General features: G+C 40.2%; 1 protein-coding gene across 1 annotated transcript in view; it reads right to left on the minus strand.

The window, feature by feature from the left end:
- Positions 1-713: 713 nt before the first annotated feature.
- The window catches only part of NUP210 (nucleoporin 210), a 68,493-nt gene continuing 43,457 nt past the window's right edge, over positions 714-25,749 (minus strand). Inside the window, exons 21-40 of the mRNA XM_074602462.1 lie at positions 24,924-25,052; positions 24,090-24,217; positions 23,027-23,162; positions 22,638-22,700; positions 21,822-22,001; positions 20,338-20,418; positions 19,292-19,423; positions 18,952-19,110; positions 17,952-18,043; positions 16,290-16,464; positions 11,667-11,842; positions 10,102-10,319; positions 9,453-9,589; positions 8,558-8,681; positions 7,482-7,628; positions 5,319-5,569; positions 4,514-4,733; positions 3,833-3,928; positions 3,575-3,658; positions 714-2,670 (exon numbers count right to left, since the gene is read on the minus strand). Of these exons, the coding sequence (XP_074458563.1) occupies positions 2,570-2,670; positions 3,575-3,658; positions 3,833-3,928; positions 4,514-4,733; positions 5,319-5,569; positions 7,482-7,628; positions 8,558-8,681; positions 9,453-9,589; positions 10,102-10,319; positions 11,667-11,842; positions 16,290-16,464; positions 17,952-18,043; positions 18,952-19,110; positions 19,292-19,423; positions 20,338-20,418; positions 21,822-22,001; positions 22,638-22,700; positions 23,027-23,162; positions 24,090-24,217; positions 24,924-25,052 (2,829 nt within the window). The 3' untranslated portion in view covers positions 714-2,569. The remainder of the gene's footprint in view (positions 2,671-3,574; positions 3,659-3,832; positions 3,929-4,513; positions 4,734-5,318; positions 5,570-7,481; positions 7,629-8,557; positions 8,682-9,452; positions 9,590-10,101; positions 10,320-11,666; positions 11,843-16,289; positions 16,465-17,951; positions 18,044-18,951; positions 19,111-19,291; positions 19,424-20,337; positions 20,419-21,821; positions 22,002-22,637; positions 22,701-23,026; positions 23,163-24,089; positions 24,218-24,923; positions 25,053-25,749) is intronic.

Here is a 25,749-nt window from a genome sequence, read left to right on the forward strand (position 1 = left end):
CCACTCAAGCTCCTAAAGGCAAAAGCCTCCCTACCGCTTGCAGCAGGTTGGTTCCTGAACCATACCGGCTCCCTATTTCGCACTTGGTTTTTCTTCTTTACCTCCCCTCTAGCTCGAGCTCGTGGCAAACCACAGTTCAGGAAGATGCACGCCAGGAGCCTGCGACTGCTGGCCTCAAGAGGTGAAATGAGCAGCGGGCATTTGCCAAAGTGCTCCCACCACTCGGAGCAGTCATTTTTCAGGACATTCAGTGCCAGACTGGGAGGCTGAACGGGAAAGAGAAGGAATAAGGGAGTAAAACCTTTCCTGTACGCACCTCTGAAACGTTTATCACAGTAGCACTGAGATATTCATAGCCCTTTCATTTCTCTCTGAAAGGAAGTGGAGAAGATGACATCTTTCCTTAAAAGCCTAAATGAACACAGTGGGAACTTTGAACAAACCTGGAAAATTAAAGAGCTGCTTCTTCAGCCACCACCGACTTCAGCGGGAATTGAAGGTGCTTAGCGAAAACCGGGAAAAACCTCTGACAACAAATACTAGATGAAAAACTGTCCAAGTATTAAAACAACATTACATTATCAACAAAAGTGAAAATTATGAGCCTAAAAACCATGACTGCAAACACTGAGCGGCCGCAGGAGGTGGAGTACAAATAATACAGTCTAGGGCTAAATTCTGAATAGCCAAAACACAAGTTCATCAACAGCATCAACGGGAATCTTACAAAGCTTTATTAAATAATGCAGATACAAACGATTATTATTTACATCCAAATTGTCAATTTTAAGTAGTACTGGCATGTAAGGCACGACTTCTCCTAAACTAGCCAATAAGTTACACAAGACCCAATACAATAACATGTAGCAACGCTGGTTTTTTGTAATACTGCACGAAACCAAAACTGTATGCCACAAACTGCATCTGCTTTCCATCCCTCTATTTGCCTGCATAGCTCTGCACACGATATATTTTGCATGAAATATTTTGGTTTTTGAAATAGACCAATTGCGATCACTTTTCGTTACGGTCCGTAAGAGAGTTCAGCCAGCCAGAATATCATCCACAATGAAAACTGTGATACTTGTTATACGTAAACAAAGCTCTTACCTGATAGCTGCAAAATACTGCTTATGGATTCAAAGTTACTCTGAGTGCGATTATAATCTTCAAACCAAAGGATTCCAACCAAGATACTTCCCCCCCCCCCCCATTCTCAGGGAAGTACTTTAGGACTAAGAACTGGAATCAAGTTTTGATTCTCGTCTGTTCAAAATTAATGTGGAAAAAAGCTCAAGCCAGCATACCTCGCTGCCACCTTGTTCAGGAAGCCAAATCCATGTGAGCACACAGTGACCAGCTGCCTGGTTTAGCAGAGCAGTTTCTGATGTACCCAGAATTGTGCGTTTTGTATCTGTGTGTCTTTGCCAGTCACGAAGAAAACCAAAAAGTCAACAAAAAAACCCCCAAACGGTAATACTTAGGCAACTATATGCTACATTGTATTTTACAGACTTACAAATCAGCACTTATTAGTTGGATATTATGGTACAAATATGGTTTAAATGACAATTCTGGGTGTGTGTGGCTGTCAGAGACAAGCAGACGGAACCAGCTGAAAAGGTCACTCATTCTAAGCGTGACATAAGCCACCTACTTTCCAGTGCACCAGGTGACCAGTGGTAATAAAAGGAGGCTCAGTTTCTATTGAGGTACTTCTATATGTGAAATGACCTACAGAAAGGTATTATATTTATATCAGAACACAGGTAAGATAACTGCCTTCAATTAAAAATATTTACTACCAGAAGAAAGGTCCTCTTCGAAGGCATGTGCTTTCACATTCCCAGTCCCAAGAAAGTGCTTACAGTAACAAGAAAGGAATACTGCAGTTGTACCCGAAGGAAGCCGCGCTAAGATAGTTATGTTTTTCTTTTTTGTTGTTGTTGTTAAAAAAAAACCTTTAAATTATTCACAGTTGTTCCAGCATTCCTAATGTTAAAACAGCAAATTACGGTGATGAATCACATTGTAAGGCTAAACGTAAGAACACTTTATCAGTGCAGTACATTCCTGAGTCTTTGGAACTCAAAATAAAAAACTAGTTCTTTGAAATATACAATCCTTTGTATTTTTGGCTCATATTTTGACCTGTATTTCTATTTCCCTTTTTTTTAAAAAAGAGCGTTAAAATTAAGTTTTAGAAAAGGTAAATAAAAAGCTTTTATCACTATGACGTAACTTCTAATTGCTCGAAGAGTGCAAGAAAGCTTAGCGTAAACATGACTGGTTTTTTGTCCAGTCATCCTTGTCAACTGAGCGTAAAACAGCAAATAAAATAAGATTTAGAGAACTGAAGCATTGACATAAAAAAATAATTCAAAGAGCTTTAAATATATATATAAAAAAACAATTATGAAGTTGGTTACATTAAAGAGATGACTTGAATTCTATTGAAACTGTGAAAGTTCTTAAAATTGCTATTGTTAAAGGCACTGGTTTTGGGTTTTTTTTTTTAATCTTTATTTTCCAGCCGTAGTGCATGGAGACGAGTCCTGCTCTCCTCTCTCTAACGTGAGCCATAATCCGTGCTCCACAGTGTGGACGATGGGCTTGTTTTCCTGCTTGAGGACTGAGGACTGTAGGAAAGCGTAGGCGACATGGAGAAACCTAAAACACAGGGGAAAAGGAGAAAAAAACCCCAATCATTCTCAGAAATGGTGGAAAAAGTCAGAAACAAAGAACCGCTACTGATCATCTGCCGGAACACCTGGCGAGCAAATCTAATGATCCATTCAAAGAGAAATAACCCCTTTTGCTTATTGCCTCTTGAAAAGACATCTTTTAAGTATCTGAATTTTGTAGGTCTTCCTATTAAGGAGTTTAATTAAAGAATTGATTAAATCTTCTTAGGGGGCACAACACATCTCACCTCAACAAATAACTTTCAGTTTGAATTTGCCTTATTTTATCTGAAGCGTCAGGCATGTCTTTTTATAGGAGTGCAGCTCACCATAACTTAAACAGATTTATAATAATTTGAATTTTGTTTTAATAGCCACCGTTGATTACAGATTCACTTCCAAGTGAATGGGTATTTTTTTGCATATTTCTGAAAGAGTTTGATTCTGCAACACTACAAATGGGTAAAATAGAGAATAAATATCATGCACATGCTGCAGCTCATCTGATGTCGTGTGAACTGAGTGACCAGCCAGCTGCTGCCAGGCACATCCTACCCGCACCCGAGTTCTGCTTTACCTTCCCTTGGCAGGAGCAAAACCGCGGTACCCACCTGGTGATTTGCACAAATTCTTACCCTTTTAACCCCCTCCCTAGTTCCAAGGGGGCTGAAGCTGGCCAAGAGTTTCAAAAGAATTAGCAATGGGTAAAGGGGAGGCTGTGGGGTGAGGCAGGAGGATGGGCAACACATTTCCTAAGCACTAGCACAGTCCTTGTTGTAATAGAATTCAGTATACAGGCTGTCTCAGAGCCATACCTCCCTACAGTCAACTCAGACGCAATAGCCAGACTTATCAGTTAATTCATTTATAGCTGGGTAACAGCTGCTTACTGTTATGGCTGTGTTGAGGAGTTGTCCTTGGGGTAAACGCTGGATGACTGTGCTGTTCTTTCGGTGAGAAGACTGCATGAAGGCCTGCAAGACATTGTAAAAAAAAAACCCCAAAGCCGGTAACAACAACAAAAAAAAGAACAGCAACAAAAAAAGTCAAAATCATTTCACACGGAAATTATTCCTTTATATCTTACAGCTAATGCATTGTAAGAAGTTATGGGAAAAACATACGTCTGCAATCTTTCATACTCTTACCTATAATCATAACAGCTGCCCCTGCTAGTAGTGCAAAAAGCGTGAAGAACATTACTTGATAAGAATCAAGAAAGTGCTGGAATAGACTGGCTCCATCTGTAGAATCAATTAAGAGAAGACAATATTGAGTTAAAAGAGCACCTTATCCAATCTGCTTTAAGAGTTAACAGTTCTTAAACTGAAAATAGCCAAAAGAAGGTTTTTATTTATAGCAAATACGTGTAATCAACTTAGATAATACGACGTTGATTCTAGTGACTATTTCCAATGCAGTCTTCAAAATTTGCCAATTAACAGCTTAAGACATTGATATTTAATAACTTAAGCATGCTCTTTACTTTCTCAGCCCCAAAATGCCAAGCTGGTTTTGAAATAAGAAGGCATGCCTGAGAGTAAACGAAAGCAGAGCAAAAAAAAATAAATAAATTACTTTCAGGCACTTTAGCACTGGGATATTTATTCACACTTCAGAGTATTCTGAGCTGACCCAGAAGAAAAATATGTTCAGTCTCAGTCATAATGAGCAATTGTATTCAAGCCTTCCGGTCCCAGCGAGCAGTTCACATGTCAATAACATTAGGTGCCAGCTCAGATTTTAACACACTAAATTTTATAACCTCATGAACATTAATGGAAGTTAGAGGTTTATTCTGGCATACGAAGTCTAGAGATAAAACTTACGTCTCACTGGTGCACTGGTTCTGTCAGTCAAGTAAATCACCGTCACGGGGATAGTGATGGATTGGTCAGTCATAGGACTAGAGATAGTTAGAGTGGTTGATAAGGATCCCTGGCTTGAAACTCTTGGATCAGACAGACTAATGGTGTAGACTACATAACTCGGCAGTCCGTAGGATTTCTCCTTCTCAAAAGCCTTCACTGTTGGTGACCCACATTTCACCTGCCAAGGGGAAAAAAACAACAACTGTTTGAGACTGAGAAAGCACAGCACATACTTATCTCCCAGGTCACACATCAGAAACGTTATTCCACAGAAACAAAGAGCAACTCACCCCTCAGCAGGAGTCGGACTGGGTTGTAACTTTACAGTGACCCCTGCAGCACTTCACCTCAGTTCACTGTTCAGGTTGCCCCATTAACTGCTGCTGTTGTGGGTCTGGGCTACCCCCGGAGTGACAAAATCAAAGTGTCCCTTAGTGGGCTATGTGAACCATGGGTAGTCAAACAAGCAAGTGGGCAAGAACCTACTCCTACTGCTAGAGATCAGGCAGATTTTCCACTTCCCCACCTGTGAGCTGCTTAACCCACCCCAGGTTGCGCACAGGTGAGCCTGACACATTTCTACTACCCCCACACAAAAGTGAAGACTGAGGAGGAATACATTCCAAGGTGAGTAGTTCCAAATCATCTCAGGAACAATCCTGACACGGTAAAGGTGGCACATAGCACTTTTAGTTAGAAAGTTGCGTGTAACAGTTCAAAATGCTTTCAACTGTGTTGTGATACTTTCCAGCAACAGACTCACCTCCAGGGTATCAAGAATTTCAGTGGCACCAAATATTTTCACATCCGAGCTCGTGTAATGGTTACTTAAAAGCATTTCTGTTTGGTCAGCATAAAAGCCAGGATTGAATGGCACCTCGGTGCTGATCTGCTCCCCGGAGAAGTGGCTGCCTTGGATGGAAGCTGTAACTCTGAGTGTGGTTTTACTCATGCTGAGATGCTTCAGCTGCTTGTCAGTGAGCCTGTGCATTGTGACGGAACAGGTGTAATGTCCTATAAAAACAAAAGCAGTTTTGACTGTTAATTGCTCAACTTTAATGTTTTTTTCCCTCCGTGCAGAGTGAGATTTCTGTAGCATCTTTAGAGAAGAGATAAAAAAGGTGGTAAAATTCAACAGACAGCAAGATCAAGAATGCTTAAGTGAATGGGAAGTGAGTCTGCTGGTAAAGCATCACGGTCATAGCACTAAAACAACAGAAAATACATCTTATCCCAAAATAATAATCATGATAAAACCCATAATAAAATTGACTGGAAACTGACATTTTATAGTATGCTAGCGAGACTCAATTCCGCTTTGAATATAATATTTATGCTAATACTGATAGAAAGGCTTTACTGAAAACAAATTTAACATCCTATTCCATATTCTCTTCACCTAATGTTAAAATTTTAGTCGGTTACCCTCACCACCATCCATTCTACGGAGACATGGATTATTATTTATAAAAGCTTTAAAAGCTAGATATTCAACCATGTTTCTAGTCTCTTATGGGACCTGTTTGTCTATTATTAGCAATAAAGATAGTAAAAAATTGCCTGAGTATGGAAGATACAAAGCATAAGTAACAAGCAGAACTCGCTAGGTACATGTCTTCCCCTTATTTTCTTTCCTTAACAAAGCAACAGAAGCAGCCACTATTGTGCAAGGTATAATAGCATTATCCACGACGGGTACAAGGACTAATCTAACAGATGATTCATATTAAACACCATACAGCCCATGGTGGTTTTGTTCTTTTTAAAATCACGTTGTAGTTATGAAACTACACATGTTGTAGACTTTCACAATTTTATTTCCGTTTCCACGGTATCTAGTAATTTCCCCTTGTTTTAAGTCCCAGTTCATGTTGTTTTGGGGATACAAAAGAATTCTATGTTTCATAAGCAATTACAGCACTCAGGTTGTGGAAGAAAGTTTGAAAGCATGATAAATTCCAGAGATGTTTAAACTGCAGAATACAAAGACTCCAAAAATGTATTGCTTTCACCAGATTTTCACATTTAAGCTACTTCTCTCAGTTTAATCATTGAGGTGAGTTATACTGCAATAACTACTGCGGCAGGGCTTTTAAAAGGCCAGCATCAACCACAAAGAATATTTGACTCTCAAGAGCATAAATGGGTGAAATCTAAACGTCCTTGTTACACAGACATTAAAACTCACGATTGTTTCTCTTACCCCTTGTCTTAAATGCACGGTAAAGGCGCTGACGTGTGGCAAGAAAACACCTCAAAGAGTCACTGGATGTTTACAGCTGCAGAAATACCCAATTTTGGAATATTTGTCACCTGAATGCTCATTTGTAGCAGCCGAAGAAGTGTTTTGCTTCCACAGTTTAACAAATACAAGGCCTGATACTGTTTTCTAAATTAAGTTATATACAAGGCAATCTATTTTTTGTACAGTTCATCTGGAGTAAAAGACGGCAGCCGCTAGCTCTATAAAGTGTGTGACCCCAGCGTATTATGTCTGCATTCTGCAATACCGTCACTTCTGTCTCAAGGTACCATTGGCCTGTCCACACATCTACAAATATATGAGTAGTAATTTGCAAAATTAGGACCTAAATTTGCAGTAAAATAACATATCAAAGTTTGCTTTTCCCCCTCCAAGTAAAATAAAGCTTCCTAATTTCTTCCTGACTTACCACTACAACTCTGAAAACCACATGAAATGGGCTGCCACCGATTTCTGACTTTCTCTAAAAAACCCAAATGAGTGCCTTTGTTACATGCAGAAAAACCCTAGAAGTAAATACGGAGAGTACACTGAAGCCTGAGATCCTGCACAGCAGAGCTCAGAGGCTTCAGAAGGAAGTCTGCTGGGTCAAAGGGCGTTTGGACGGAACCAGAGCAAGAGTCAAAGTGTCTGCCCGGAGTGTGGCATCTTGTCCCATCTTACCTGAAACTGCATCAAATCCGGGTTCTGCCATAAAAATGTCGTGTGCTGGGAAGTCAAACGCATCATTGTTAAAAGCTAGATGGCAATTGATAATGGACTGTGGTTGTAATTCAGCGATGGCTTCAATCTGAGCAGGCAAGCACTCCCCTAAGGACAAGAAAAAAAAATTAATTAATCTCTAATTAATTAATTAGGAAAGAAAATTCTAACTAATTAAGTTTTAATTAATTAAAAGTAAAACCACTGCTTGAAATATCAGGTTATTCTGCCACCTTCTGAAATAGTTTCACGAGGTTATAATGATCTTAAAATAGCTGGAAATCATAGACAGCTGTCCTATCTCAGGTCTCATCCCAAACAGACAGCAAATGAAAATTTTATACGTTGCGGGGGTTTTTTGACAGGAATAATTTATTTACAGGAAAGAGAGAGAATTTTCAGCTCAGATGTGTCTGCTGAATAACTTATACGATCCTGGGAGTCTCGATTTATATTTTAGTACCTGGCAAGATGGGTTTTGGTAGGCTAATAATTCACATAAGGCACAATAAAATACTATTTGAACAAGTGCTAAGTGTTAAGCTAAAAACTAAAAGGAACCCCAATAAAAAAAAATACAGCTTATTAAATAGAAAACACAATATGATACTTAATCTTTGTATTGGTTTTAATTGCTGATGATTTCTGTAAAAGATTTAAGGATGGCAACTACTTTAAACCCACTCAGTAAATAAAATTAGTAACTTCAAGAAGGCAATTGGAATTAAAGATATAAGCAAACAATTAACTGATTGCCTATTGTTTTTGATACGATCAAAAATGACACACTATTATCTACCGATTTTATTAGTTTTGAAATCTTAATAGCGCCCCAGAACACCCTCCACATTCTGTACTATGGCCTTTCTAGAGCTCCTGGGATTCCAGAAAGGCACTAGAGGTTCACAGAAATCTTCCCACATCAGCTTCACAGACCCTTAAAAACAAACAGATAAACCAAAACACAACCTAACCCCCCCATCATGAATACACAAACATGCAATAAACAATCAGCATAAAGTTTTTTTTCATCATACCTTTCAAATTTTTATTTTTTTCCCCAATTGAAACTATCACTTTAGAGGCTGCAACTCCTTGTAAGCTTGTTTTCACTCCACTTACATGCATTGCTGTAGTCCTCTGAGGTATATTAATCAGTATCTGAAAAAAGGATGATGTATAGTGTTACCAAAAACTGTTTTAACAAAGAAAAATTAAGGCAAAACCAGATTGGACTGATTGCACACATCCTTGTATGTATAACAGAAGAGAAACTCCGAGAAGTTGTGTTTCTCTTTATAAGAAATCCTACGCTTCTCTAATTTTAGAAACTGCCTTTCAAGGCAATTTAAGCTAGCAAAAACATTCTTTTCTTTCTACCCAGCCCCCATAAGCTAATAGGCATAAAGCTCTATGTCTAAATTTAAAGGACTGTCTAGTGCTTATCTTAGCTGATACAGTGAATTGTGTCAACAGTACGCTTGCACTGTAGATAAAGTAATTTAATTGAGTAGTTCTGATCAGTGATGCACAGTAATACGGCACAACACGAGAAAGGTCTTGTTGGCATCTCATTCGGCACTGAAACTTCATTCATAAAAGCAGCTGTACTTAAAAATTGTTTAGCATCTGGAAACAAGCTGGACAAGCAAGGGAATCAAAATGTATACTATAAGAACTGTATAAGCTAAAAATAGAAACTATTACACTAAATTTTCCTCCTTAAACCAAACGATTAAAAAAAACATAATGTGTTTGGACACATAGCAAATACTTCCCAACCGTGTGCATTTCTAGTACTTGTTCTTTTAAAAAGAAGGTTTCTAAATATTGATAAAAAGATAAAATAAAATCACGGAATACATTTTTGGTGAGGGTCCACCTGAAGCAAATCAACACCAGCAGTTGTGTTAGGATTTAACCGTGCCTCACCTCTCGGTATGTTTTAAGTAATCCAGGAATCTCATAATAGACGGTGACCACACCAGAATCCCTTGCGATTGCTACACCAGTCTTGGAGTCAACTTGAAGAACACTACTCAACGAGGAGCTCCACGCGCCCGGCAGGCCTGAGGAGAGACACCATTTGGACACCATTCAACACGTTTATGTTAACTGAAGCATTTCATTGTCACATTGGCGTCTGCATCTGTGCAGCACGGGGACGCACACATCCCAGTTCACAGAAGCTAGGTTCTAGGGTTCATGGGGTGGAAGGCCAGCAGCTCAATACCACACTGACTTGCAGTTACTCTGACAAAAGCCCATTAATACTAAGAATCAAACAGAGTGAGTTAGACAGTCCTGACTCTGCATGATTCCCACAAAAAACAAGCCTTTCAAGCTAATGGACTGGAAGTGTCTGAAGTCCGATATGAATACAATACAAGCGACATATTGCATGGTACAATTAAAATCAGAGGAGTTGATCAAACCTATTTTTATCATTAACAAGAACAGTGACATTTGACTCTGAACAAACATCATAAATTATGCATTTCGTTTCCCCGAGAATGAGAAAGAGTCACACTGATGTCAAATTATAGAGCTGCAAAACCACAGCAACTGACGTGCCGCTTACCTTCTTGGTTTCTCAGCGACGTGCTCAAACACAGGACATCGCCTACCACCACGTCGACGAGCTCAGGAAAAATGGCATGTTGCACAGGCAGCGGGACGTAGTCTGCAATTCCACTGTGTTCCGCATCCCAGACTTTGAGCAAGGTCAAACCTACATTTACAGTCCGGACTGCAAATGTGTTGTTTGTGGCTCCTTTCCCAATCTGTACAAAGTCATCTCTACAGACAAAAAGAAATGCTTTTACATTAAGGTGAGTTTGCTAATGTCATTATCTCTTGCAATAAATAGTAGTTACTGAACTCTTTTTAGATGGCCGACTTGTTGTTTTCAGTGATGGTTATCTTCTAATGCAGTCTGACAAAATAAGGAAAATATAAAAATGATTTAGGTGCTACTGAGGCAAATTTCAGTTCTCGCATTGTTATGCTGAGGAAATACTGAGGTCATAATTATGTATGAGAACTACTTCCTAATTTTAAGAACTGTAGAACTTTAGAACGTGGTAATCTGTCTCTTTTCCCTTTTCTCAGGGAGTTAAGCAGCAAAGAAATTTAAACACCAACATGCAGCTTTCCAGCCAGAACTCTACAAAGCTGAATTCCATTTGATTGCGAGTTCTGATGTGCATCAAAATTCAGCATTCCCAAATGCAAACACCCAGAGCCCTTGGAAGTGCCCCCAGCACAGAGACTGCTGCCCTGGCAGCACCCCGCAGAGACAGCGAAGGTCCCGCCAGCGGGAGAGCTGGGTCACCTACTGCTGCACCTGGGGTTAACGAGCATTGCTTCTCTCTCAATGCTAATTATCAGTCCTGTGCTGAAGCAGCTCTGTCACGCGATTTTGGAAGCTAAGGCAGTGTTATACCTCTGTATGCTATAGAAGTTTCTGCAGACCATTTAGGTAGGAGGAACGAGAAAAATCTTTCCCCCCGCCCTTTTAATCATGATCACTGTACTATAACTGCAAGGTGCTCTGCAGGAAACATGCTACATTATAGTAATGGAATTGGTGATTGTTTACTAGTTCCCAAAGGAGGCTGTTTTATAATATTTCTTATTCTTAGTGGCAGAGACCAAAAGCCTTTTGAGGCTCGGCTGTGCCGTGCAAAGGCTGTACGAGCGCATCTGAAAAGACAGCCCCCGATCCAGAACGTTCACCACCTTACATAAGGCTGAAGTGAGTCAGTGTAACGAAGCACTAGGAGCAAAGAGGCAAGAGGAGGCAAATGCTAATCAGATCAATTGTTTATGCAGGCCACTGATGTATGCAATCTGATGATTCAGAGTCACTTAAAGCAGCAACGTACCCCAGCAGGCCCCGCTAGGGATCATGCTTCTCTGGGCAACTTTCCATTTGCTAGAGAATATCGATTGCTGACTGGAACTCTCCTTTCTGCTACGGTGCCTCCGAAGGCCTCAGAGACTAAATCCTTTCTTTGCTAATCCCAGTCCACGCTATATCTTCACTTGGTATCTTTGGAACAATCTTTGTTCCTTGCTGTGCCTGGGTTACGTGTATTTGGCCTATTTCGTTCTCCGTAATTAACACCCACGATCGATACCTACCTGTTTGTTGCAAAGTTGAGCACAGAATTATGTGAATGAAAAGTATCTCCAGAATTATCGTGAAAATGGACGGTAAGTGTCAGTGTCACACCCAGGGGAAGAGCCAATAATGCCTCTTTGTTGTGCGTGTGCAGAATAGGACTCATGGAGATTCTTAGGTATGAGATGGGGTAGACCTGTGAAAACATCAGGAGTGAAAAGCAAAATCAAATTGCTATTTTTGGTATCTCTATAAAAATAGTAACCTAAAAGGGTTCTTATTATGCAAATATACAAATCTTCCTTTATGAACCACTTGCTATACGTTTAGCCATATGACAGTACTGACACATTGCGCTTTTATTATCAATACATATATTCCACAGAATCACCGAATAGCTGAGCTTGAAGGAGGCCTCTTGAGATCGTCTAGTCCAGGTCTCCCTGCTCAAGCTGGACTAAACCCATTTGCCCTGGACCACATGCAGTCAGGTCTTCAGCATCTCCAAGGGTGGAGACTCCACAGTCTCTCTGGGCAATCTGCGCCAGTGCTCAACAGCCCCCACAGGGAAAAAGTGCTTTTCTGTGTTCAGGCAGAATTTCACACGTTCCAATTCATGTGCATTCCTTCTTGCCCTGTCACTAAGCACCGCTGAGAAGAGCCTGGCTCTGGCTTCTTTGCATACTCCCATCAGACATTACTTAGTATTTTTCTGTAATAGCACTGGAAACTGCTTCACAAGCAACGATGATGTAGAAACACATATCAAAATCTTCAGAGACTACAATATTATCATATAAATTAAAACTATTAAAACTCCCTGGATAAGCAAGAGAACGAGTTGCCCCATGACTTCTCTCCCACTAATTCTTGAAATAAAAAGTGTAATTCCGCCCCAGTTACCAGAACAGGAGTGAGGTGCAATGTATGTGACAGTAAGGGGATGAAATGGTCACTGTTTCTCCGGTTCCCTTGCACCTGGTTGAGAAAGCCAAGATGATACAGGTGGTTTCTACCAGTCTTGGCTCTGTTTGAGCAAAGGTTTGCCCAGTGGAGGAAAGATGAGCAATAGCCGCAAAGCTGGTCCCTAGTGATCCTTGTCAAATAGTATCGTAGCCATTACAAACTGCCGCCTCTCAAACAGGTCTGACAACAGGGCTCCCAGAGGCGGGAAGCAACAACACCCACGGTCTTTCCTCTCGAGCTGTGTGCTGGGGAGGTGGTTTTGACCCATCACTGGGCACACTCACCTTGGTACTGGTGGCTGTACGATGCTGCAGCCAGGCCGTCCTCTGAGGCACGGGCTGAGACAAATTAAGTGCAACAGCCAAAAGCAGTCAGAACTGGCATCTGGGAGTCCAGGCGCACAACAAGTTGCCCACAAGCCAGCCATGTGCCCTTGTGGCAATGGTCTCCTGGGGGGCATTAAAAAGGAACGTGGCTAGTAGGTCAAGGGAGGTCATCCTCCCTCTCTGCTCTGCCCTGGTGAGGCCACATCTGGAGCACTGTGTCCAGTTCTGGGCTCTCCAGCTCGAGAAAGGCAGGGAACTACTGGAGAGAGTCCAGCAGAGGCTACGAAGATGCTGAGGGGACTGGAGCATCTCTCTGATGAGGAAGGGCTGAGAGCCCTGGGGCTGTTCAGCCTGGAGCAGAGCAGGCTGAGAGGGGATCTCATCAGCGCTCCGCAATATCTAAAGCCCAGGTGGCAAGGGGACTGGGCCAGACTCTTCTCAATGGTGCCCAGCGACAGGACAAGGGGTAACGGGCACAAACTGCAACACGGGAAATTCCATCTAAACACGAGGAGGAACTTCTTTGCTGTGAGGGTGACAGAGCCCTGGCACAGGCTGCCCAGAGAGGTGGGGGAGTCTCCTCTGGAGATACTCCAAACGCGCCAGGACGCGTTCCTGTGCCACCTGCTCTGGGTGACCTGCTTTGGCCCTTCCAGTCTGGGATTCTGTGATCTGACAAACCCTCACTGGTCAGCAGTCTGCGTTTTGTTGCCTTGCTGCCTCTCCTCAACCAAGACAGAAATTAGGAACTCCAAATTCTTTAGAAAACTCTTCTGGATTATCCACACATGCACACCCCCACTTTTTTGCAGTAACACTCCAATGAAGGAAGTTTGTCTGAAAACAAAGACTTCCCAACCATTTGATTCATTTTTTTTAAACAACATATTACTATTTTTGACTAACTTATCTAGGTTAACTATCAAAATTACCCAACAAAACCAGATGTATCTGTTCTTTCTGCTACAGCTGTTAGAAAATAAATAATGGAAGGATAGAGAAAGCAAAAACCCTCAAATATATAGAGAAAACTATTGTAAAAGAAGCCCTCAAGCTTATCTTGTAGGAAAATCCCTTTTTTCTGACCTAAGAGGCTCAGCTAAAACGTAAAACTCTGCAATCTGAAAATGTACATGTCAAAACTTGAAAAGGAAAGGACAAATTTGGCCTTAAGCAAAGAGCATCTTTGGTGAATCTGAAAAAAAAAAAAAAAAGTGGCTAGAATATCAGTATATACAACGGTCTACTCCACAGGCTGATATAAGCAGTTAAAATATCACTGCATATAGTCATCTGCCCAACTAGCTGAGGCTACAAGCCAACAAACCCACCATTTCCCTGACAGATTTTCAAGCTTGCTTTATTTTAAAGTGTCAGAAACTGTCCCATAAGGGACAACTGCTAAATTTAATATTGATGAAAACAGCTATTTACTGTTAAAACATCTCAGTTTTTTAAAGTATTTTTTATTTAAAAAAATATTGAGTTGAGTGCAGCTGGTACAGGCAAGCGCTTAGCTGGCTTCCATGCTAAGCACTGTCACTCCGTACTTCCACCCTCCTCCTTGCCTTATATAAGATTTTTTTTTTTTTTTTTTTTGACCAAAGTTGAAGGTCTAAGTGTTAAGTGATGCTGCTGCAGCAGTTTGGTTCTTAATTGTGTACAGTTGTAAACAGACAAAAGAAGAACTTAGGAAAGGAAGGACAGTGTGAAGGAGAGAACTCTGCCTTACAATGACACAACAGATTCAAGCTCATCTCCTGCTCCATCACAAGTTTTTCTACATGACCTTCAGCAAAAGCACACAAACTCTCAGTCCTTCATCCTCAAAATGAAGGCAGCAGCACTGTATTACCTCATGAGGTTACCGTGAGGCTAAAAATATTATTTCCATAAAAGTAGCATAGTCCTAATAAGTACAGGAAAACAAATCAGTCGTACAAGATGCTGAGCTGAGATGGTTCCTACTACAAAGTGCTCACAAGCTTAATATCACAGCGCACCGGCTCCACAGTTAGATATCCTAACTGTGTATGGAAAGAACGCACTAAGTGGGGATTTAACTTCAGTATCACTATATGCTGACTGAATGTCATGTGAGCCAACCTCACGCTCATTAGATGTCTTTCACTCGCCGGATCCAGCAGTGAAGGGAAGAAACAAGGTCATCTATACCGGAGCTGTAGAAATTCACTGCCACCACCTAGCAGCAGGAGTGGCATTACTGAAACTAAGGCACCATTTCTTTTTTCATTCCCCACCCAGGGGGACCGACCTATGTGCTCTCCTACAGACCAAGCTGAACATTATGGCACGAAATAAAATTAAAATAAGAAAGCCCCGTAAAGCCAGTTCACAGTGATTTTAATAATTAAACATACAAGTAAGCACTCAATTTTATGTCTTCCTCGTTTAGCTGGGACATAAGAAAGATGTTGACAGAGTAAAAAGGGACAAGAGGAAGTGGAGCAGCGGTATCTCAAGGCTCATGTTGCTGGACGTAGAAAGTTCTTGGCACAAGGACTTTTGAGCAGAAATGAAGGACATAGGCTCCCTTACGTCCTAAGTGCCCAACCAGTAAGATCCATTAGACTTCACATAACAGCATTCAATCAACAGATGAAGTTTTGAGAAAGAAAGATGCTTCATTAGCCTGGCAACAAACTGCCGAGCGTTGCTGCGGATTTGTCCTTCCCTGAAGCGTCCACATTTCAGTGTAGCTTAGGCGCACAGGACAGCCTCCTCGGAGGACATGCTCCTCGGCAGCGCACCAAATACAGGCAGCAGCACCTAACTTATTGCATCTGATAAGAAGGCTTTCTCATGCAGAGATTCTCATTACATGTAAAAGCTGAACTGCTGGGAAACAGCAGAGAAAATGAAATTTTTGGGCACCATACGCTTGCATCTCCAATATCTTGGAAGTATCACCTGGGTACATCACCACAGATGCTGCATTTATATTCATTACTTCAGATGATATTTACCTTTTTCACACACTGCAAAATGCATGTTTAGGACATTAACATCTTTTTTTATTTGAACTTCTGTTATTATCAGCCTTCTAAGAGATTTTTAGGACAAACTTTTTTTTAAAAAAAAGTTTTTAAAGGCACATGCACACAAAGGCCTTTTATGAAGTGTACCAAATTTAAGAAATTGCTGGGATTTAATGTTTATCCAGCTAGTTTAAGCACACTAAGCTTTTTTTCAAAGCTCAGAACTGACTATTAATTCCTATACATCACATTTTTCAGAAGCGAAGTTCAAAATGTGCAGTTAACCATCCCTGTTGCAGTAGCAAAGATATACTTCTAACAGAAAACTGCAAAGAGAGAGAGACGATACTACCTTAACAGCAGCTACAATGGTCTGGTTGATCCCAAATGATTCTTGTGAAATCACTTCAATTGTCGACGATCCTACCAAAGACCCAGAGTTAAGGAAACCTCTCTCATCGATTTTTACAACAGGAACTTTATCTGGTCCATCCAGGACGCGGTAACTCAGTGAAGCCACTCGGTCCCTTAAGAAAACAAAGGAAACAGAAAAACAAAAACGCAGGGGATCCCCTTAAAACCATATTTACATGAATATATTAAGCAAATATAAAAGATTCCTATTTGGTATGTGCTTTTTTTCCACATGTCTGCAATAAAAGTTGAAAAGCCTGTGTTCTAGTCTAAGAAAGAAAAGTTTAAGCTCTGATTCGAGCTAACTTGGAAGAAGTCTTATCTGGGTTCAGGCATGTACCGAAATCTAGCTTCCGTCCACTGCCCTGCAGTGTCAGCATTCACTGATGTAAACTTGATTCCAAATAATAACGGCTGAGGCTACAACACACAGCTTCTGCGTCATTTTCTGTAAACAATATTTAGAGGGAGATTAGTCTGCCAGGGCCAATGCTGGTATTAGAGATAAAGTCAGGGATGTGATTAAGTGGATCTCATCAGTTTCCTGGAAATGGTTCCGTAGACAAGGTTAATTTTTGGAGTAACTCTCACCATGGTATTTGCATATTAATGAAGTGAGCAAATACACAAGCTGTAGTTAGCAGGCATTCTGAGACATTAGCTACTTTTAAGTATCATTTATCACATCTTCCAAAAGATCTGTAAATGATTTTTTTTCCCCAAGCTCCTCCATTCAGAGAGAAATACTTTATCCTAGGAAAAAAGATTTAAGCTGGATTTTAGTTCCCCTTTTCTTGGCAATAGTGTATTAGGTTTTGGTGGTAGAGTTCAGAGACAGGGGCTCCAACATTGGATGGTGAAGATAATGGGACAAAGAAATGTACAAACTGGTATCTAGCAACTTAATGACTAGTTAGTCAGAAAGACTGCTCAGGAGAGATAGCAAAACAACATTAGTAAGTGACTACAAATGACAGGGCTCCTATATAACTGTTCCAAAAGCAGATGCTGAATGACCGTGGTCAGTGGAGCTCTAGTGAAACTAATGGTTCCCTCCTCTTAAAAAGTAAATGCATCTAAAGCCTCACCCTCAGCGCGTGTCTTGTGGGCTAGATCTGTACATTCTTATGCTAGGAAAACCAAATTTCAAGCCCGAGATGAGTGTGAAATGTCAGTCTTTGAAAACAGATTACGTAAAAAGGACTTCTCATTTGGAAAGGACATTTTAATCTCAAAATTTAATCATAGCCTCTGTGTAAGAAATACAGAGAAGTGTATACCACAGAGCCTTGATCGCCCATAAAAAATTCCAGTGGAAGCAGGCTACTGCTTTAACAGGCTCAGCATCTTTTAAAATAAGGATCCAAAAGTTCAAATACTAAATGCGTTTTCTAGCCACAATCTAACTAATACAAGATTTGACAGAGCCCAAGAGTAAGAGTACAGATAAGATACTATTAATCACCAGATAAGTCGTGTATTATATGGATGTACTCTGATATTCTTTTTAAAAGATTGAAACAGCTTACTTCAAACAGAATTGCGTTATGGTTTTGATAAACTGTCGACACAAATCACAGTGTGAAAACTGATCACTAACCTGTTTGTCTGAAGTTTAATAAAGGAATTTGGCGACATTAAGATTTGCTCTGCTTCTACTTCTGGAGTGACGAGATGAAGTTTGTCAAACACCTGGAAAATAAGAGGCATTTTAGCCTACTGTTGGGTGCAGCAAGTAATTTATTTCCATTTATTTCACCTTCAAAACAAAAACCTCCACATGAAACTAAAACACGCCTTTTTTTTTTTAACCTTGTTTAATACATATGGTTAAAAAATGAAAATTAAACATGATTATTTGAGATTAGGATGGGCAGTATCTTCTACAAATTATTCTGAAGAGCATTCATTTCTACGGCTAGAGCTATGAAGTAGTATGAAAAAAAGAAGCAGATTTTTCAAGTGAAATGGTGTTGGAGACCTCATGTTCGCCCAAGTTATTTTAGACTACCCCAAGTCTGCGCCAATGAACTGAACGCCCACACGAGGTGCACTCCTCAAACACGTTTTCCAGTTTGTTCCATCTAAAGGAATCCAGTTCACATACTTCAAAAGTGCTCCCCAAGGCACAGTAAGTGGGAACAACCAGGAGATTCATTTCAGAAGCTAATCCCTGATCCAAACGAACATGCACGCATAGACACATATGATAAGCGCTATACACAAGAAGTATTATCGTGCAGAGGGGAACTACAGCAGCAAAGTTCTTTTACAGTTCTAACTCTGCTTATCCACAAGACACAAGTCACCTCAATTTCAGGTGATCCAGAAAAAAAAAGCCTAACTCCTGAATTTCATTCAGGCATCCCACCAGTGTGTGCCTGTTCAGGGTAAACGTTACCAACACTTGGGGAACTTGGAGGTCTCCAAACAGCGCAACGTTATACAAACAAGAGTAAGGGCTCAAAGAAAAAAAAAGAAAAAAAAAAAGTCAAAGCTGGAACTACTCCCTTGCATTTCAAATTCCTGACTTCAAGTAGAGACTTAATTCAGCTCTGAAATATATATTAAACCATTAACTGTGAGGAACATCATCATACCTGAATTTGGATTTCATCAGAGAGTTCTCTTGCCATGTTGTAAAACTGGTTGGCTGCAGGATCAAGGACCTTCACAACAACTTTCAGGCCTGTTCTTCCCTTTACTCTGCCATAAACATCCATTGCAAAGTTATATTTTGCAGGAAGCTGAAAAGAAGCCTTGGACAGGAGAAAGCGATTAAAATTTTACCGATGGAAAGAACTGACATTGACACAGAGGAAAGACCAAACCCAATGCTGACAATCACTCTTTGATTTTGTGTTGAAGAAACAGTATTTCCTCACTTCCCATTATGCGGCAGTTTCCCTTTCCCAAGACACACATACACACACAATTTACCTCGCTGTGTCTTGTCTTGATATCCAGAGTATCCCTCTTTGTGACAGACCAGTGGAACGTTAACCCGGGTACTGCATTGCCAAACGAAAAAGGAGTCTGACTGCTGGTGATGCCCATTACGTAAACCGGCATCTAGAAACAGAGAAACCAACTTTCTTAGGTAATTTTGGGATGCTAACCAAACCTGCACACAGCTAAGATAATTAAACTCAAAATTCATTGATCAAGAGATGGCATTTCTTATGAAGAAAACGGTCTGGCTGCTGTATATGTTGCAAGGATGTATCACGCAGAAGACTCAACGACCAACTCGTAAAAAGTAAGTTTTGATTTATTCTCATTTGCTACATGCTCTACAAAAAACAAGTACCAGTTTTCTATCAGAAAAGATGAGGTGAATAATTCATTTGTCCCATTTGTATTATTAAATCTTCATCTTACTTCTGTCACACACTCTTAAGTTCTCTACACCTTTGTCTAGATGTTCCCCCTGATTGACTCTGCTCTGGACATCAACCTTCCCCTTCCAACTCTCCAAATTAAGACAACATAACACATAAACACAAACTAGGGATTTTCTAGTTTTTATTTTTAATCTTCAAAGCAATTCATTTACCTGGCACCAATGAGCCAGAATCACTAGCCATTTTGGAATGAGTAACCAATAGGGGAAATACCGACTCCTAAAAAATAGACTTACTAGAAGGTAAATTTGAACACTATCTGTTGTTCCGGATATAGCAGACATACTGCGGGTTTTTAAAGAAAGTCCCCACTGCAAATAGAATGAATCCATACCAAATGATGCACGAATTTCTGAAAATCAGTCTGGTGCACAAGGTAAATTTGTCCCGATTTCTCTTTTAATATGTTCAGCTCTGGAGCTTCTCTGCTGAGAGCACATTCATCCCTGCAGCAGCAGTGGGACCCCTCAGAGCAGGTAACCACTCAGAGCTAGAGTGGTATTATCGGATGATCTAAGCAGAATCGTCACAGCTCGCAGGTAAAATTTAAAGGCAACAAAAGCTTGTCCCAAATCAACTAACCTGTGTACCGGTTTTCATTCGTGTAATAGGTGCACGAATTCTAACAGCTGTCAGCTGTACTACTTCAACTTCCACTTTGTCCTAAGAAGGAGGAAGAGAAGACATTGTAAGCAATTGTCAAATGTGAACTAGATTTCACTTTCGGGATCTTTTCACTATTTTGCCATTCTTTAATCACTTTTGCCATGTGATTTGCATGTGACTTATCACACAAAATACAGATGGACATAATTCAGTGGGACTGTAAAAAACTAGAAAAGCATTAACTTTGTAAATTGATAGACGTTTAAAAATGCCATCTATATTTAAAAAAGAAAAAAAAAAAGCTCTGCTCAAAATTACTGACGATGTGAATGATGGAGCCGAGAGGTGACAGACTGCAAGAGACTAGATCATAGAGATCCCTAGGAGAAAAGGGATGAATAATCTCAGAAAGTAAAGGAAGACGTTGGGAGAATTAGAAGGAAGCGAGAATGGGAAGCAGCAAATGGGACAATCAAGAATAAAAGGATGATATACGTGATACTCTGATGTCTCCTCTTCACATACCCTGACATTCCTGATAGACACTATTCGTACTGCATACTGGGGAGGAAAGGTCAGACCTGGACCTCCTTGGGCAGTAGATTTAGCTTTCAAGTTCATTCTGCTTCCTGCCACAGTACCAGGGCAGACTGCTGCCCCCGCATTACAAAGCACAGATTTTTTTTTTATTTTTTTTTTTTAAATTACTTTGTCTCCTCTTCCTGGCCTATGGTGACACCTTTCAAGCAGCAGAGCTTTGTGGTGTGCAGCAGCTGTCCTGCCTTGACCTCAAATGAAGAGCCATAAGATTTGGCCCAAGTTCTACTGTTCTTAGTCCCATGCAAGTCCCAGAGACTTGTGCTCCCTTATACGTGCTGCCTGCTCAACAGCTTCCTTATGCTCAGCTAGAAGGAAATTAAATGGACAGATTTTGATGGAATATCAGGAATTCACTGCTTGAGCTTCGTAGATGGATTCAGACCACAGCACGGAATGACAGCTTTCTATACAGCCTGCCTATAGCTTAAGGGACAACGCGTTTCTTAGGCAAGATTTACCTTCTGACTTCTACTGACGTAAGATGCTGCTAAACTGTAAGGTGACCCAGGCAAGGACAACCTTCTGCTGTTTTAGAAAGGCTTTTTTAGATGGGCTTTTCTAGATTTACTAATCAATTCTAAAGATATCAGACTGCTCATAAGGTGTACGTAGGTTATTGGTAGAACTTTGTTTCAAGGTACAGCAAGATTTAGCTATCTGTTGAAAGCATCAGCTGTGCCAGCACATGCACAAGTTCACAGGCCAGGGAGTGAGAAACACTGATTTTTCATCTCCTTAAGGAAACCAGGAATAAAGTGCATGATAACATTACTAATGCAAAAAGACTATTCGTCCCTTTTGAGCCAAACCCATAAGTTAAAGAGCCTCATTCAACCCCAAACAGTATCATACAACATTACCTGAGACACAACGACAAGCTTCCCTGTCTCTGCATCAACAGCTTGCACCAGTCCTGTTACTGTTCCATTCCCAATCGCCACTCCCCTGACAAATCCCGTGCTGTTCACTGATGCAATCTTCTCATCGCTGATGGAGAAAATTATGTTGGATTGAGGTTGAGGGCCTCCTTCTGAAGTGATCTACAATTAACAACAGACAGAACAACTAAAATTAACCCATCAGATATTTGTTACAGGGTACAACCCCTCTGTGCTCCGCACCACAATGTCTTCAGTAAGAAAAGGCCGTCTGAAACTTCCCAGGGCACTTCAGGGCTTATTTCTCCTGCACACTTGTCTGTCTTCCTTGCATGAAGTCAGACTGGGAAATACGTGAGCTAAGCACAGAAGTGGACTATGTGCTTTGTGGAACATAAAAGGCTGATGCTACATCCATCCCAGATGGTTTCTGAAAAATTTACCTCATTTTCTCTTCACCACACATGGTATAGCTCTGCTCTGTGTTTCAGTTCGCAGAACTAACCCACTAATGTTTAATTTCACGGAGGTGACAGATTATTAATGCTGTGCTGGTATTTAACACTGGAAAAGCTGACATTCCCTTGACACAAATAAATACAAAACCTTTGATCTGGCAATACAATAATACAGAAGATGGCTCGAGAATGGAACTATTCAACTATTCTTGTTAGGAGGATTATTCTGTGTGAACGTAGCTTAGTTGCCAAGTTGAATATCTATTCCTGAAAAATAAGTTATAAACATTTATTTTAAAATAGAAATTACAGAAGAAAGAAAATATGTAAGATGCCTTACCTGAATCATGGCCCCAATAATTAGGGTCACTTTCCTTGGCAGTAGTCTAAATGGGGGAAAGACCTAAAAATAGAAATATGAATACTTGTGTGCAGGCTATTTCAATTAGATAAATTATGTCACAAAATAGTACATACAAGTGTAAAACTGGCTCTTCACTTGCTTAATTACAGTAAGTTGAGCATGCAGAAACTTAACTGATCACTTGCTGTTAAAAACCACTGTGAAGTCTCAAACAGACTGGCATGTGGATAACTTCCAGACAGAACGAGCGTTTCACTTTTTCTGGCAAATTAATTCCTGTATTAAAAGTTAACTATAATATACTGTTCCTATTCTATCCTAACATAGATTTTGTTTACTCATATATTTTATCTGAAATTACTTACTTCAATCTGTTGTGGAGCAGAGTTGATTCTTTGTCCTCTTTTGTCAGCGACAGTTGCCGTGAGACTAGTCTGACCAATGGCCATCCCGTGCACTAGAAAAGCAGCAGTATGGTCATCGAGAGCTTCACTGAGTGGGCTGCAGCAAACACACACATTAAAACAGAGAAGTTTATTGAATAAATCACACGAATAACAAATGCAAAGGACTTATTTAGTGCATAGCAGTTTTATTATAAGGACAACTAAGTGACTATGTCTTCAGCAAAATTAAGGTAACCATCATATTTCTACATGTAACATCATGAAATGGCTCTTTGTAGCCTGTGTCTTATCTTAAAACGAAATATCTGAAATGAAAATTAAACAAGCGTTAGTTGGTACAGACCGAAGCTCTGCCAGGGAGCCCACTAACAATTTGAGCAGTATGAACAATACTGGCACAAGCCCTGATTCCATACCTTGACAGTATTTAATGGCGTGGGATAGACACAGCCAGGCAGCACCGCAAGGTGTACGCGAATACGCACCCCCCACACACGCTGCTCCATACAAAGCAGAATGATTTTTGCTCATTACCTCAACACTAAAATACAACAGTCCCAAAAGCTTATTTTCTGTGATTTTAATCATTGTGTTTAGAGCTTGGAAAATAAGGAGCTTCAAGGCAATAGGATGATTTAGTCCACCTGTTTCTAATGGTTAAGAAACAGACAGACTGAGTTTGATAACATCAGATATGTCTTCACAGAGTTCTTCATGTGACATTATTTGCCAAGTCACTGTTCCCAAGACACATAAGGCCCCATGAAATACTATAGTGCATGAATACAGCCTCATTCATCAGTCAACAAGACATAGACTGTTAGCTTAGGTAACATTCCTGACAAATAACCATTTTTTACCATTGAACAGGTAATTAAAACTTTACAAAAATAAAATAAACTCAGTCATTGCATATTACCCTGCCTCCAAGCCAAATACCAAAAGGTATTTTACTCGTTTTTTGCTTATTCTGCCTATAAACATATTTGCATATTAATAAAAAAAATATCCATTAACTTACACAAGTGAAACAATCTGAGATGCAGCCCTTAGTTTGAGATCCATGACAGCAAAGTATTTTGCCAGAAAAGGTTTCTTGGAGTCATCCAGAACTCTGACATAAGCTTTAACTGTTTTTCCAATCTCCACCTGAAACACAGTCACATCCAGTCATTTTTCATTTAAACTGTTCTTATTTATTACCATAAACGTTTTCATTTTATTTTGTATTACACTTTTAGTAGGGTATTAGAGATAAAGCCCCAAGGTTAGATTAGCACTGATTTTAAAGAATAATCCCTGCCAGCTATGGTTAGCGTCAAATTAAATAAATGAATTCAGGTCTTTCAGCTGGCAAGGGCATAATTAAAATATCCAGAAATATCAACACTTATTTTGCAGAAGACGCACCCAAGCTGGCAAGTAAAACGAGTTGGACTTTTTTTGTTAATTTTTAAAACATGACATATGGAAAATGACCTTGGGGCAAAACTTACTCCTAAAAGACTTGCTCTCATGCGCTTTAAACAACAGGATATGTGAATTAGTGTGTTCATATAAATTATGAATTAACATGGCTGTGTAAATGCTAAAGCTGAGATTGCTGCCACACAGAACGTGAAGTAAGAGGCGCTTGATACTCTGAAAGACTTCTAACCTAAAAGGATAAATTTGGGAGGGAGAAAGAGAATCACAGGGAGATCAAACTATTTCTCTAAGGTCATAGAGCTGCAGCAGAGGGCCCTAACCACTACATTGTATCGTCTTGTACGTGTCTCATCTTTACGTCCATGATCAGCACAAGGAATCGGGACAATCCAGATCAGCTAATAGTGCTGGTTTCAAAGCCACTAACCTTATCAACAACTCGGACATACATTTCCAGTATATCAGATACATAAATTTCAGCTTTAGCCGGTGAGGGGAAAGCCAAACACAAGTCATGAATCATTACAGTCACGGATCCTGGAAGCAGCGGATGAACCTGCAATGCCAAAAGAAAATTCTATTATAGCACTTCTTATTTTCATTTGTCTGTCACTCATAGGATGAAAAGTATATCACAATTTATATCACGCAGCTGGGATGCAGAAGTCCCCAAACCTTAGACACAGAATTATTTCACCAAAGTAAAAGCAGAGCTGTAAAACATATGTAAAAAGTATCATACTATTGAGCCTCTGGGCAGCAGGTGAATTAACGTATCTTAATCTAGAAGTAGCCTGGCATTCCGTTATTCTCCTTCTGCCATCAGAAGGACAAAAAACCCACAAGAAATCATTCAGAGCAATGAAGCTTTTCTTAGTGGAATGAAAATAAAATGATAAGGAAAAAAATATCAAGGACAGAGACCGCGCTTATAAAGCATTGGTATTGCTTCCTACAAGATTCATACTTTACAGCTATTGCTTTTAATCTGAATGAATAGCCAAATCTGGTGGTGGATTTTCCTAAGTAAGGGGTTTAACAAATTGGGTATCTCTTTGATACAACTATTGTCATTACTTTATTAATGCTTTCAGATAAAGAATGCAGACTTTACACTTCTCAGAACACAGCGAGAATCAAACAAGGAAGAAAGAGACCTCTGCTCATGAAGGAAAGCCCTCAGAAGTAGGAATCAATCCCCAAAGTCACCTCCACACCCTTTCTCAAGGCCCCGCATCCAGCCTTGCTCACAT

Source organism: Larus michahellis, chromosome 10, assembly GCF_964199755.1.
Source record: "Larus michahellis chromosome 10, bLarMic1.1, whole genome shotgun sequence".
Taxonomy (NCBI): domain Eukaryota; kingdom Metazoa; phylum Chordata; class Aves; order Charadriiformes; family Laridae; genus Larus; species Larus michahellis.